This window comes from Colius striatus, chromosome 2 (assembly GCF_028858725.1).
Source record: "Colius striatus isolate bColStr4 chromosome 2, bColStr4.1.hap1, whole genome shotgun sequence".
NCBI lineage: Eukaryota > Metazoa > Chordata > Aves > Coliiformes > Coliidae > Colius > Colius striatus.
This window is the reverse complement of record NC_084760.1, coordinates 118,157,972-118,171,500: the sequence shown is the minus strand read 5'-3', so window position 1 is coordinate 118,171,500 and position 13,529 is coordinate 118,157,972. Positions and strand designations below refer to the sequence as shown.

The window sequence follows — 13,529 nt, the reverse complement described above, 5'->3', positions numbered from 1 at the left end:
TCAACTCTGTACATTTTATTTCTATTAATACTGGAAGCATTTAAAAAAATACCACACAAAATAGACAAGATAAGAGACTCTTTTACACTGTTATGTCACTCTCTGAGATCTGTGGGGATTTGACATATTGTATCTACATAGCAGTGTAGAGCAGCAGGAACACAAACGTATAGGTGTCTGAGTAGGAAGTATTTGATTTGGTGAGGAGAAACACCTCTTCTTGCAGAAACATCATTTTGAATTGTAATAGCAAGCTAAAGGCTGATGAAGAACTTGGATTCTCAGCATCTCTTATTATTTTTGTAGCAGAAATGAGCACCCAAATGTACATTTGAAAAATGGTTGTGTACTTTGCTGCTAGTGGATGGGATTTCAGTTCTTCAGATCTCAGCAACATACACATTGTTTCATGACTTGGCTCTTTGCCTCTGTATGAGGTAAATCATCAGCCTGATAAATCTGTAGATGGGTCTGAGCAAACATTTCTGCTTAAAAAAAAAGTGAGGCAAATGTACTCCCCCCCTTCGGTGGGTTACTGCAGTGCTGTAAACCCCTCACTGTCTGTATATTGGTATTGTGATAGTGCCTGGGAGCCTCACTTGTGTTATACATAGTGTTATACATAGTCAGAACAAAACAACTACCTCTGCCCTAAGGATACTGCACTGTCCTTTTTTTAACCATTAGTCTCCCTGTTTCCTTTTCCTGAAGTTGAGCTGAGCAGTTGCAGTCACTGGAGTTATTTAGTAGAATTAGATCTGCGCAGCATCTTGCCACTGAGATTGAGGAGACCTTTCTCCCGTGACTTCCAGTCATACTATCTTTTTGGATAATATCTCCACATGGCCATTAAAAGAAATTGAAAACCCAGCTTCACTTGAGAATAAAAGCAATGTCTGTCTTCTTTAGCTAGACGCATCTTGGATTATGGCTCTTAGTGGACTGTCTCTGTGAGAGATGCTGGAGGCAGATGGCTGACAAAGCAGTCCATCACCATGTGAAATGCATGCTGCTACATTTGTAGGTGATTATAAAAACAACTTTTCAGCATTAGTGTCCAGGTTTGCTGCTGCTTATCACAGGAGCAAGAGTCCAAAGGCGTTTTTGTTTGACTGCCGTCATTATTGCTTTTTTAGGGGTTTTTTGTGTGTTTTTCTCTCCCTTAGAAGCATAAGGGTTATGAAGTCTGATGTTTCATTGTTTTGCTGAAGGACATTTTGGAAGTCTTAAGAAAACATACCACAGCGAAAGAGACAGTGAGCTTTGAATGTGTAGAACAGTCACCTAGAACTAATTAGCGGTTTGTAGTTTTAACGGATAATCAAATGCTGGATTCTTATAAGAGACTAAGTGTGTACCGTATTGCTCACTCTGAGGTTTTTTACATGCCCTACACAGACACACAGACAAAATAATTGTGGAAATGAGAAACAGACCACTTGCTGCACACAGAGCAGCAAAGACAGACTTGTAGCTTGGTTTTGTTTCAAATCTTGTACATGAATTACCTGGAATTGCCTGACCTGTTGACTGGCTTGACCCTGCTTTGTTCCAAGCAGTCACACAAATGTGGTAAGTGGTGTATGGTAACAGATTATACAGAGTGTGCTGCCTTGCCGTGGAATAAATATTGTCCAGAACAAACTGTCTGTCCTCGTTGCCTTGGGCATAAAGCATCAGCTCGTAGGTGCGAACAACTGAATTTGGGGCGCACCAGTGTATCTGTGCAGAGCTGTCTGTAACTTCAGACACCTCTCTCAGCCTTGGTGGATCTGGAACCTCATCTTCCTGTGACATGCCAGGGCATAAACATTGGGATACACGCTGAAGTTCACTGCATGGCTTCTGAAGATGCCTGCAGGGGTTGTAGTCACAGGATGTGTATTCCTGTTGCAGTGGGATTTTAGTTGACTGTTCATCGTAATCGTATTCATCTACATAGTGAATCAGTGATCTGGTAGATGCGGGCTTTGGCCGAGCATTGGTCCTCGTGGAGTTCAGCTGCAGAAGGCTCGTATGTGGTGTACCTTCCCCAGTGGGAGTGGCAAAAGAGTGGATGGAATGGTCAGTGGCATTGAGGTTTCCTGTTGCTCTAGTAGAATAATCACGAGTGGGATGGTTAATTGGGCCTTCCTGGGAAAAGCTTGCATCTGTTGTCCTGAGCTCTCCCTTTAGCTGATCTGTTTCAGTTTGACTCGTGGAACCATAATCTGAGGGTTGACTGTGGAGCTCTTGGAGAAAACCCAGGGAGGTGGTTGAGGATGCCAAGGAAGGAAGATTGCTCGTGGACTCAGACACTGCCTCCTTGTGGGAGGAACTGTTGGCCTTTGTAAGCATCAGCTCAGTTGGGTTGCCTGCTGTCGTGCTCATGAGATTCCTCTGAACTGGGGAGCTGGTATAAGTGTCTTTGGTTAGCAGAGCAGAGTCTGTTGTTGTTATGACAGTAGTGGCATTGTAACTGGTAAGGCTGAGAGGACTGTTTTCAGAAGAGGTTGTGTTTGAATCGGGTAGCATAACATTTCTCACAGATTGGCATTTATCATAGAGCTCTGGCAATGAAAAAGATGTTGAAGGTCTGCCCCATTCTTCCTGGATTGTGTTGCAAAAAGTCTCTTGATCCCTACAGAGAAGACAAGTTAAAATAGATCCATAAGTACGTCAAAGGCTTCTATAAGACTACTTGGGTTGGAATTGGCAACCTGCTGCCAAAACTAATTTTATATTAAAAGACATGAGACCTAGACCAAAACTCAGTTGTCTTAATAATCTTGTGCTTGGCAGATAGCTTTACATTGCACTGGGAACTTAGGTGACTTGCTTTTTGGTTTTGTTTTTTGTAAGATGCAGGAATATCTTTTGCCTGAGAGGAAGCATCTTTTGGTACAAGGACTATGAGCCTTAGCAAGAGTGTTGGGGTTCAGGGTAACTTGTCTTGAAGGGCTAGACTTTAATGCCACACTAAGAGGGGAAAACATGCAGAGAGATGTATCAGAGTCCCCAAGATCCTTTGGCCAGCTGGTTTAGGCAGCTGGAGCTGTACTGACACGGGATATGCTTTTCAATGACTAAGCTCGAGTTCTTTCTTTACTCAGACATTGCAAGTTTTTGTAAAGAATCCAACTGCTAAGCCCATCCGGATGAGAAACAATCTCATTTTAACAATCTGCTTCCCTGCTCTCTGGGCTGACAAATCTTCTTGGTGGCCTTTCAGAAGGAAGAGAGAGAGAATACGTATGCAAAGTACTTCTTTTAACTACAGCTTATTGTAATTGGTCTGTAAAACTGTAGGGGAGCCCGAAAACAATAGGTGACAAATAGTGCTTATTTGCAAGGGATTTTGTTGACTGCCTGTGCTGATGTGGGCTTTGGGAATAGGCAAGGGCAAAGACAAATAATTTGGTAAAATTCTTGCAAAGTCTTATAGTTCCTGCTCCCAGTGCTGGCCCATTAAGGCCACAAAGCCAGCTCATTTTTTTGTCTCTAGCTAAGAGAAACATGAACTTGAAATAGAGAGGAAATAAACTATTCTCGCTTTAAAGTAGAATCCACAGGTAACACTTTATACTGTTCTACACATGCCTGTCATGTTTGCCCACATTCAAGTATATTCAAGTTCATCAGTGTTTTGTCCCTGAAGGGGACTTTTATCTTGCATTTCTGCTTCTTGGGAAGGGAAGAACACACAAGGAATTTAAATAATTTAGGATGGTAGTGAATGTTTGGTCCTTGCATAATTTACACCTTTAAGTTGTATCTGAAGAGCATTACACCATCTCCTTGAACTCACCTTTGCAGCACAACTTTGTTGGGCCTGGAGAGCAGCCAGGAGAGCTGGCAGTCACATAACATAGGATTTCCATACAAGTTGATGACGATGAGGCTGTCTGATGAATTGGTATTCCAAGGATTAAAGGAACTCAGGTTACAGCTACAAGATGACAAATGCAATAATTAGCAAACGCTGAGCTACCTTCCAAGGACTGGAGTGTCCCAGTGTTTATAAAACACAAAGAAATATTCCCAGTTTCTTTGGAAACAGCCAGTTGTCAATACCACCATTCTGCAGCACTCTGCTGGGCTAGTGCCTGCCCATTTCCCATAGAACAACACCTTTTTAGACATGCCAGTTGGAAATAGAAACATTTGGCAAGAGCCTTCTGTGGCTATCTCCCTTCTGCCATCATAATATTCAGCTACACTTTTATACTGTTACCATTTCTCTAAGCTTCTTAGTCTGCTTTTAATGGCTTGACATTCTCTGTGACAAATCACCCCGTTAATTTCCTCTTTCATAATATAGACTCTCACCTACCTAAAGTCATGTAACTAATAGAGGAAGACCTTGCTTGCCTTTAGTGCTAAGCTTTATTACTTTGCAATTCCTTTGTTTTTTGAGTATGGGTCGTGATTTTTATGGCTTTGAACTGGTATTCCTGCAGGTATTGTAAAGTGCTGTGTAAATTCAGTGTGCTAGTCTAGTGAGGGATGGAATACCTTGAGGTTTTTTTGCTTAAATGTGTTTATTTCGCTGAAAATACTTCCTGGAGCATAGGCAGTGCTCTAGTGGGTTTTTTCAATGTGCTTATAATCTGGGTCTGTGTTACATAAATCTTTTAGGGTGCTCTGCAAATCTCTTCCATTATGGTGACTCTTCTCTGTGCAGTTTACTTATATTTTGATAAATGATTTTCAGAATGTTGTTTCCCTTGAGAATTTCAGCAGGTGTGTGACAAACCAAGTAAATCACACTGAGGTGTTACTTCTAGAATAAGAACTAAACCATTGTGTTTTGTAATGCTGCACAAGGAATTGTATTAATCTTTCACACTAAAAAGTGGGAGGAACAGGATTTTTGACTGCTTCCAAGGTACAGATTTTAGGGAACTGTCAGCATTCTTCCTTTGTAGAGCAAGGGATCCTTGGTGGCCTGCTTCTCCTCTGGTGAGAGATTGCCATTGTAGGTGTTGAAAGCATGGCCTCTATCACAAGTGGGCTTCAGTGGGTCTGTTAATCTTACAGTACTGGATGAATTCATCCATTGGACTGGGAAGTAAGGCAAAGAAGTGAGAGCACCATAGATGCTGTCTCAAGCAAACAGTACCCTGATTGTTGCTACGAGCCTCATGCCACTTCTTTGGGCTCTGTCAGCTCTTCTGTAATGTCAGATCCGCACCACAGGCTTTTTTACATGGCGTATCTGAGTATAAAATGGCGTGTTTCTCCATATCTCTTTCCTAAATAACAAGCACATGAAAATCAGCTCTCAGGCACCATGGTGCTGTGAAGCAAAGTCAATGTTATGTGGAGAAGAACAAAAGAGAAAACAACTCACTTCTCAAATGAGAGGAGTCTCAGATGAGGAGCACTGTCAAACATTTCAGTCCTCACAAAGCTCAGTGAGTGGGAGTCTTGACAGTTCAGCTCTCGGAGGCCAGGCATGGACTTCAAGAAGTCAGTATCGAGGCTTCTTAATCGTGACATCTTTGTCAAGTGAAGTGATCTGAGGTTGGTCAAGTCTCTGGTCCACTCCTGTTGAACTGTAGCAGAAGAAAAGATTTATACATCTTGTCTAAACAGAGCATTCCTGTGGATTTCTGACTAGAAAAAGATTTTTATTTCATAAACATATATCTCTTTGGTCTTCTGTAGCTATGTTTGGGGGGAAAGGAATAGAACAAAGATCAATGCAGCAGTGTATGAACACACACGCAACCACGTCTTTGTAATATTACCTGTAGGTCATGCTGTTTTAGGGCAGAGGAAAGAAAGGGAAGATAGAAGGGCAATAAAGCTGATAAGAGATATGGAATAGCTTCCTATTAGGTAAGATTAAATGATATGGTGTTTCTTTGCTCAGAGAAGGGGTGAGTAGGGGGACATTAAAGAGGTCTACAAAGTCCTGACTGCCGTGAGAAAGGCAAATTACTTATTTCTCCTAGCATAGGCAAAAAAGATTAGAGGCATGAAACTGAAAGAATAGGTCTTACACAGAAGTGCTTTTCCATCTCACAATTGAATTGTGTAACTCACTACCACAAGAGAGCAAATTCATGGAGGAAATACGGTGGTGTGTCTGTTAAATGTAAGTTGAAGTGAAACCTTTAGCTTAAGGAGTCCCCAGGGTCCTGGCTCTGCTCCAGGCTGAGAGCAGCGGGGCAAAGCGTCTAACATCTGCCCACCTCAGTTATAAACAGAGGCTGGCAGGGCAGGCAGACAAAAGGAAAAAATCATGCTGTAAATTGCTCAGGGCAGGGATTGTCTCGCTGTGCGGAAGTATTTGGCTGGCTGCGGTTGACACAAAAAGCCTCTCTCTGTGCTACTTCAATACAGTGGTATAAAGCAGAGCGTAACTTTGGGAACAGACAAAGGAAGATTCCAGCAGCGTGTCTGGAGAGAGAAATTAATTTCTTCCTCCACGTCCCTGAGGTTAGTTAAATCTCAGGGCTGACAGCAGAATAAGTGTCAGTATCAGACAGTGGAATTAGAATGGAGGTGGGCAACCACAGTGGGACAAATAGTCCTGCTCCGTGGTCTGCTCTCTACTCTTCCTCTGGGAGGCTCGTCTGAGTGAGAGTTTCTCCCCAGCAGTTTTATGAGCAGTTGGAGAGTGCCTTGCACACTTGGTCCAGCTCTTTGCAGCTTTTAGTGTGGAGTGTTCCCCCTCTACCCTAGTTTCAGCCAGAGTGGGAGCCATCATCCCAGCAAGGCTTCTGCTCTCCCCAGCCTGATCAAGCCCTGTGTTTACAGTGGGAAATCCAGAAACTTACTTTTCTCAAGAAAGGTCCTGCTCAGATCAAGCATGTTGATGTTGTTTCCAGGCTTGTTCATGTCCTCATGGGGAGATGCACTGATGGCAAAAGCAGACTCCCTAATTCCTCTGCTGTCATCCTGCCCAAGGAGAGTTGCAGAGAGGTTCAGAAACTGTAGCCGAGGGTAACAGGAAAAAGCCAGCGGCTGGATTTCAAGCAGTGGATTTCCAGCTAGAGACAACCACTTCAAGTTAGGCAGGGAAGTGTTGTGGCATGATGGCACAGATGACAGTTTATTAAAGCTTAAGTCCAGGAAAAGGAGACTGCTGAGGGCTTCAGATCCCCATCTAACTGCCTGGAGGTGGTTCTGTCTCAGGGAGAGGACACGCAATCGCGGGAGGTTTGCTATCTCTGTGCCATTCACTTCTTCTAAGAGGTTGTTGCTGAGATCCAAGGTCTCCAGAGCCTCCGGGAGGCAGACGGGGAAAGCTGTCAGGCTGCTGTTGCTCAGCTGCAGAGTGATCCAGGTCTTGTTCTTTCGATCCTCACAGGACATGCTGGTGAGATTCACATTCTCCCAAGAGTCTTCCTGAGCCAGCTGGAAAAAGGTGGTGACATCCCTGGATGCTGCAGGCTCTGCTCTGCTCACCAGGCTGGATGCTGTGTTTCTCACCAGCAGAGAGAGGATGAGCAAGCCTAAAACCATTCTTCTTCTAAGTGGTCTATGATTAACTTGCAATATCTGATGGGTTTCTTTGTTTTTTCGAGGAAGGAAAAACAAAACATCAGCATTAAGAGCTAAATTAAAATCCCTCCAGGCAGCTACAAGCTATTTAAAAATGTTTGTGAGTCCTTTCCTATTGCATCCATACAACAGAAGTGATAATTAATGTCTCCTCTGTAATTAAGACCAAGTAAACATGAACCTTGGGGACAGAAATACTATGCAATCTTAGTCCAAGCCTACCTATAGTTTTCTGTGCAGAAAGCAACCAAATTTTATCACTCTCAGTACCGATCTCACACCCGGAACAGCAGAGTAGCAGTGTAGTGGGTGGGCTCCTGGGCAGCACAGGGGGCTGACAAAAGCGACAGTGCTACTCCAGTTTAAAAATACCAGTTGGTACTATACTAGACAGGCTCCAGGAGAGGGAAATTGCCATGTTATGGACTTTTATACCTGATTGTGTATTGCTCTCTACAGGGCTATCCTGCTCAGTTTGGCCAGCCCAGTGGTAGCAAAGCAATAAGGCTATGGTCACATGGCAAGGGAGGTTATTTTAGGTGAGGTTGTCTATACAAAGCAAATTATGGATCCAAATGTAGGAGAAGACTGTCAAACATTAAAGGACATAGGAGCCCAGACTGGGCTGAGTTGCAACAGGCTGGGGATATAAAAGTGCCTTTCCTGTGTTAGGAAGGACTGTTGCTCCCTTTGCCGTTGAAATGGCAAAACCCTGGGGCTAGTGTGGGCTCTGGCAGGGCAGTTCTGCCCCGTTCAGAGCAACAGCCACAGTGGAGACTCCAAAGGCACTTTTAAACTCATCTTCCTGCTCTGCTGGTTGCCAGAGCCTGTCTGCCAGGCAGCACTGGGTTAGGGTCCCGCTCAGATGAGTGCTGTAGATATGCTGCACACACCAGCTCTGGGGAGAGGGATGTACTGAAAATACAGCTCCTGAACCACGTTTGAGTTAACATGGTCAGAAGCTGAAGAGTAAGTACGCTTCTGGGTCGGGGCCCCAAAGGCCTGGATACCAAGAAGCATGTTATTCTGTGTTACAGATCCCTCTGTGCTCTCTCCTCGCCCCACACCCGTTTTGTCTTTGTTGTTAAAAAAGAAAAAAAGGAAGAAGAAAAGTCCCAAGTGACTTGTCCAAGGCTGCACGGGTAATCTGTGCCAGAGGGACCACAGCCCAAAACTACTGCTGTACTTGCTGAACTTTTGGCATCACAATCATCATTTCTTATAAAAAAAAAATCACAGTGGGAAGGGGGTGACTGAAGCCCCATGTAGTATGAAATATCTTAAGATTTATTCTAAACTTTCATAGCTATTTGATGTTCCCCCAGTGGTGCCAGGTCCTGCCCAGACCATCATCTGTTGCTGCCATCCCAGGTTTGAAGTAAGGACCAGCAAAATAGTATAACTGTGTCCCTTTTTGTCATCTGAAACCAGGCAAGAGTGGAGGAGCCTGACAGCTTCTTGGTCACTAGAGCTGCCGAATTCCCAGCACATGGCAGGGAAAAGATGGGAGGAATTCTACTGCTGGATCCTGATCTTAGATTTAATATCAGTCCCTGCCTCTAAACCGCATCCGCTTGCACGTACCTGCCCAGAAGTCTTGATGCCTCGTGTGTCTGCTCTGCCTGGGTCCGATTGCCTGGCCTTGATTTTATACACTTCGGTGACTCAGCCGAGAGCGTGAATTGCCTCTTTTCTGTTCCCAGCTTTCCCTGCTCGCAGCTCTGCCCACAAACGCAGGCGAGGTTTGTTCCAAACTCGCTCCCCCCCGCATCCAGCTTTCCCCTGCTGGGAGAGGGGGTGGCTGCAGGCAGCTTTCCCGCTCCCTTGGCCCTAGCAGGAGGTGGGCGGGAGGGCTCTAGTTTCCCAACAGGCAGGACTGCTCTGTCTGGCTGTGTCTAAGCAGAGGGGGGTAAAGGGAAAAGATCAATGTCTGTAGCCCCAACAAACACGTCTTCCACTGACATGGAGGAAGGGAGAGGATTTAATGTGCTTCTTTGCTAACAGGTCACAATGATGCAGAACTATGGCTCTACTGAGATGGGCTTTGGCCACTCAAAGTGCCAATAGAAGGCTTCAAGTGTTTATATTTGTCTCTGAGTTTTTTGCACTTCTGAGTAAGCTCTGGAAATGTTCATGCAGGACAAATTACTTTTCTAAAGAGGCCCTTGGGAAATGTAAAAAACAAAGCTCTCACCTGCTACTCCTGCAGAGAGGAATTCTCTTGACTGATGGAGAGGGCATGTGGCATCTCACAGGGTGTGTGACGCCTCTCCCAGTCCCGCAGTGTATGAGTTGTGTTCTCTGTTCTGCCTTTGCAGTACTGTGTGGCTTGGGAGAATTCCCTTCCTGCTCGTATTCTCCTTTGCTGTGTAAGTAAAGCTGACAATGTAAAACATCTCCCACCTCACCCGAGGACCTGCCCTGTGTTGGGATTCTCAGCATTCTCACCATTCAAATACTAATTAGGCTGTTCAAGGGCTGAGGGCAAAGCCAGGAACTGGAAAAGGGATTAATTGATAAGAGATTGTTCCAAAGTAAAAGCAAAAAAATGGGTTGTTTAGTTGCTACTTGAACACAATTAATGGTTAAAATTTCCAAGGAGAACAGTAGTCAGTGCTTTTCATTTGTTAGGACAACCAACCAGTTCCGTGATGTGAAGGCTTAGGAAGACCTGTGTGCTTTGGTGCTAAAGTGCAGATAAAGGTCTTACTTCTCCAAAAACCTTGAGTCTGCATGTACATGCACACAGACCTTATCTATTGACCGAGTCAGCTATTATCTGCGTGAGGAGAGAGCCTTGAAAAACACCAGACATCCACAGAACAAGATACCCGTCTTTTAGGAGGACCCTTTGTAGCCATTGCTGTTCCCTTGGAGAGAAGTACATATTGTTCCTGTGTGGAATGGCTCTAAGGCAAGGCAAATAGTTTCCTAAATGAAGGGCTAATCCCACAGATTAACCTCGGTGGAGCAGCTCCTGGCCTGCTTTTAGAGGAGAGTTCAGGCCCAGCACGCACACACTAACAGGTACCTCCAGAGATCTGCACTCTATTAGGTTCAAAGGGCAAACTGGAACAGGTCAGAAAAATCTGAAGAATTTGGTAGAGTAGGAGGAAGGTCCAGCACCATCCAGGCCCGTGGAAACCCTTTTCTGTGAGACGCTGGGGAGCAGGGAGGTGGCTGTGCTTTGCCTTCGCTTATGAAGTACCCTGTTAGCTCAGTAATTACTGTGAGTTTTCATTTTATTTCATTTTATGGTTTTTAATCTCTTAAAAAAACTACTCCATGAGACCTGGAGAGCCAAATGCTGCCTTGTTTTTAATGTATTCACACTAACTGACTTCATTTTGGAGATGGAGACAAGCAACTTCATAAAGCTGTAAAAGCAGCCCAGCAAGCGGGAGACTCATTTCAGTGAAGGTGGAAGGGAGGTGAAATCTTTGCCCAGAGGCGCTTGATTTCTGAGCGATACAGAAAACCTCTTGCAAGAAGTGGAGCACCCTTGGAAAATGAGCTCTTGTTATTTTTATTTTGCACTTTTGTTTCTACTTTTTGGATGCTCAGTTTTTCTGAGGCAGGTGTTTTATTTTCCTAGCTCCTTGTCTATCTACAAACTCTGGAATATCGTGGCTCAGTGCTAGGTCTTAAACAGCTGCCCAGGTGTTGGTGAAGGTTTCCCAGCAGCCCTCTTCACCAGTTTCTTTGAAATATCTGGTAACAGCAGGCAGATTTCCCCTTTGAGTCACTTTGGCTTGATCTCATGTTGCTGTTTCTTCAAGTTATTCTCCTTTTTCCTACTTTTCTAAGCATTTCTGTGGCAAGCTGGGGGGAACATGTAGTAAAGGCACAGTAAAGGAGGGTATTTTGGTCAGTCCTTTTCACATAGATGATGAACAAAGAGCTGAACCAGGCGCCCACTCCTTGGGGCTGTTTAAATGCTGCACAAAAACCTTCTGCCTGAAGGAATTCTAGGGGTGAGCCTGCATTCCTTAGTGACACTGAGATAAGCAGAGCACAGGCAGAGTGGGAGAAGGTGAGGATGGTACCAGGCTGTAAAGTTTAAGAGATGAATGTTTCTCCCTGGCCATGATCCAAGTGATGGCTAAGAATGAAACTATCCTGAAAAAATCTGGAGAATGGCTTTCAAAGCCAACAAAAGAAGTGTTTTGCAGGTCAGCCCACTGAGCAAGCACAAGCAAGACATTTTCCTGCAGTGAACAGGGAGAGAATGCAAGAACAGGATTATTTAGCCTGAGGTTTCAGACAACTATGGGGTGTGTACAGTTGCCTGCTGCAGTAACTACTGCATGCTCAAGGCAGGGGTGAAATTCCCTGTGAAATTTGCAGCAGCCAGCTGACATCCACAGTGTTTTCCCCTTGAACTTAGTTCAGTTTATTTAAGCACAAAGGACAGAACAAGGTTGCCGCTAAACGGAGGTATTAGTTTCCTAAAAGTTCTTGTTTAGATGAAAACAAGATTCCTGTCCAGGATTTTTTTCCTCTGCATTGTGAAATTTTGGGGCTAGACACTCTTGTTCTGCTTTTGCTCTCTCTGTAAAACATCTCATATATCTGGCACTGGGCAATTAATAACTTGGTTGCTACAAACCACTAAGCTTATCATCTTTAAGCTCCCTGTGTAAATCAGGTGGTAGGAACAAGCAAAAGCTGAGCCTGATCAGGTTACTTACTGCATGAGTAAAGGGGGATGTGTGGTGCTGCACGCACAGTTGGGGAACAATGCCTGTGGTCTGGCTGGGACATGCTTTGTGATGCTGGGTGGGATGAAAGGTGGCTCCATGCTGTGGCTGACCCCAAGCTGGGCTGATGAAGGCCTCCTCTCAGGAGCTGCTGGCCGTATTCAGCCTGGAATTAGAGGTGCAGGAGTGCCCTGTCTTGTGCCTCCCCACTCTGACCTCTGCAGGGGCTGTTTGTAAGATGCAGAGCTATGGTCACATGCAGGACTGAAAAGAGCTGGATAAAAAGAGATACGTGTTCCATACCTATCATGGAAAAGCAAGGAGAAAAGGTAGCTGATGATCTGAAGGAACGTGGAGAGAGGCCAGCAGCAAGGGCTGGTTCCCTTAAAGCTAAAATGGGAAAGGGTGGGGTTTACAGCTGGCCTGGATGAGCAGGCAGAGGTCCTCCAGTGACGCATAGAGTGAAACTGAGGGAGGGGCAGGAATGAAAACAGAAATATTTGATAGTTTTTCTGAAATCCCAATGTAGGCAACTTGGGGCTGCCAGCAGGCGTGTTTGCTTAACAGTGAAGGCTCCACACACTCCACTAACGAGAACCACAAAGTTCCCTCATCTCTGCATTGATGTGATCACATCATTTGATAGGTGGCAACTACAGGGCTTTCTTGTAACTGTCATGTAACATGTTAGCTGTGCTCTGCCAGTGGCAAGCAGCAGGCTATGCTGCCCAGTGAATTATTTGTGGGAGTCTGTCATTGCCAGCTGAGGGGCTCTAGTACAAGGCATGGTTGTGATCCTGAGTGCAAAGCCTACATGGAGAAGGATGTCTGTGGAAGACGCAGTGGCACCTAGATGTGTATTCGGCTCTCTTACGGTACCCTTGGGCAGGTTTTAAATATTGTGTTTGGACTTGGACTATGCGTTAGAGGTGGTTCTCACACCATGAAGGAAATGTTTGCCTGCGTCAAGCAAGTAAGAATTGGGTAAGTCCTCTGCTGAAGCAAGACTAGATGGTTCCTAAGCCCCTGGGTAATAAGTGCTGAGGAGAGGGAAGTAGGGAGTGCTGGGAAGCAGGCTGTGACTGCTCTTTCTTTTGCAATATGTAAAGCTATGCTTTATTGACAGTGGCACAAATTGGGAGTGGCTCCACTGCAGCCTATGGACAGGCACTGCAGAAAAGCAGAGGACATGACATAAAAATCAGAGTTAATTAGTCCCAGTAACAGTTACCATTCTGCATTTTGTCTTATATACATCAGTAAGATCATTTTCTAAAGGCATTTCCACTTCAACTCATGAACAAGTTTAGCTTGCTTAGATGTCACAGTGAAACT

General features: G+C 44.8%; 1 protein-coding gene and 1 long non-coding RNA gene across 2 annotated transcripts in view; one reads left to right on the top strand and one right to left on the bottom strand.

Annotated features, from left to right (window-relative positions):
* Positions 1 to 9,496, bottom strand: LRRN4 (leucine rich repeat neuronal 4). Its single transcript, XM_061989258.1, has 5 exons — positions 9,079 to 9,496; positions 6,768 to 7,502; positions 5,333 to 5,537; positions 3,788 to 3,928; positions 1 to 2,620 (listed from the first exon to the last, which is right to left on the bottom strand). The coding sequence occupies exons 2-5, from the start codon at positions 7,453 to 7,455 to the stop codon at positions 1,291 to 1,293; spliced, it is 2,364 nt and encodes a 787-aa protein (XP_061845242.1). The 5' UTR covers positions 7,456 to 7,502; positions 9,079 to 9,496; the 3' UTR covers positions 1 to 1,290.
* Positions 9,497 to 10,660: 1,164 nt separating this feature from the next.
* LOC133624809 (uncharacterized) overlaps positions 10,661 to 13,529 on the top strand; it is a 189,177-nt gene continuing 186,308 nt past the window's right edge. Inside the window, exon 1 of the long non-coding RNA XR_009818143.1 lies at positions 10,661 to 10,723. This is a non-coding gene — a long non-coding RNA (uncharacterized LOC133624809). The remainder of the gene's footprint in view (positions 10,724 to 13,529) is intronic.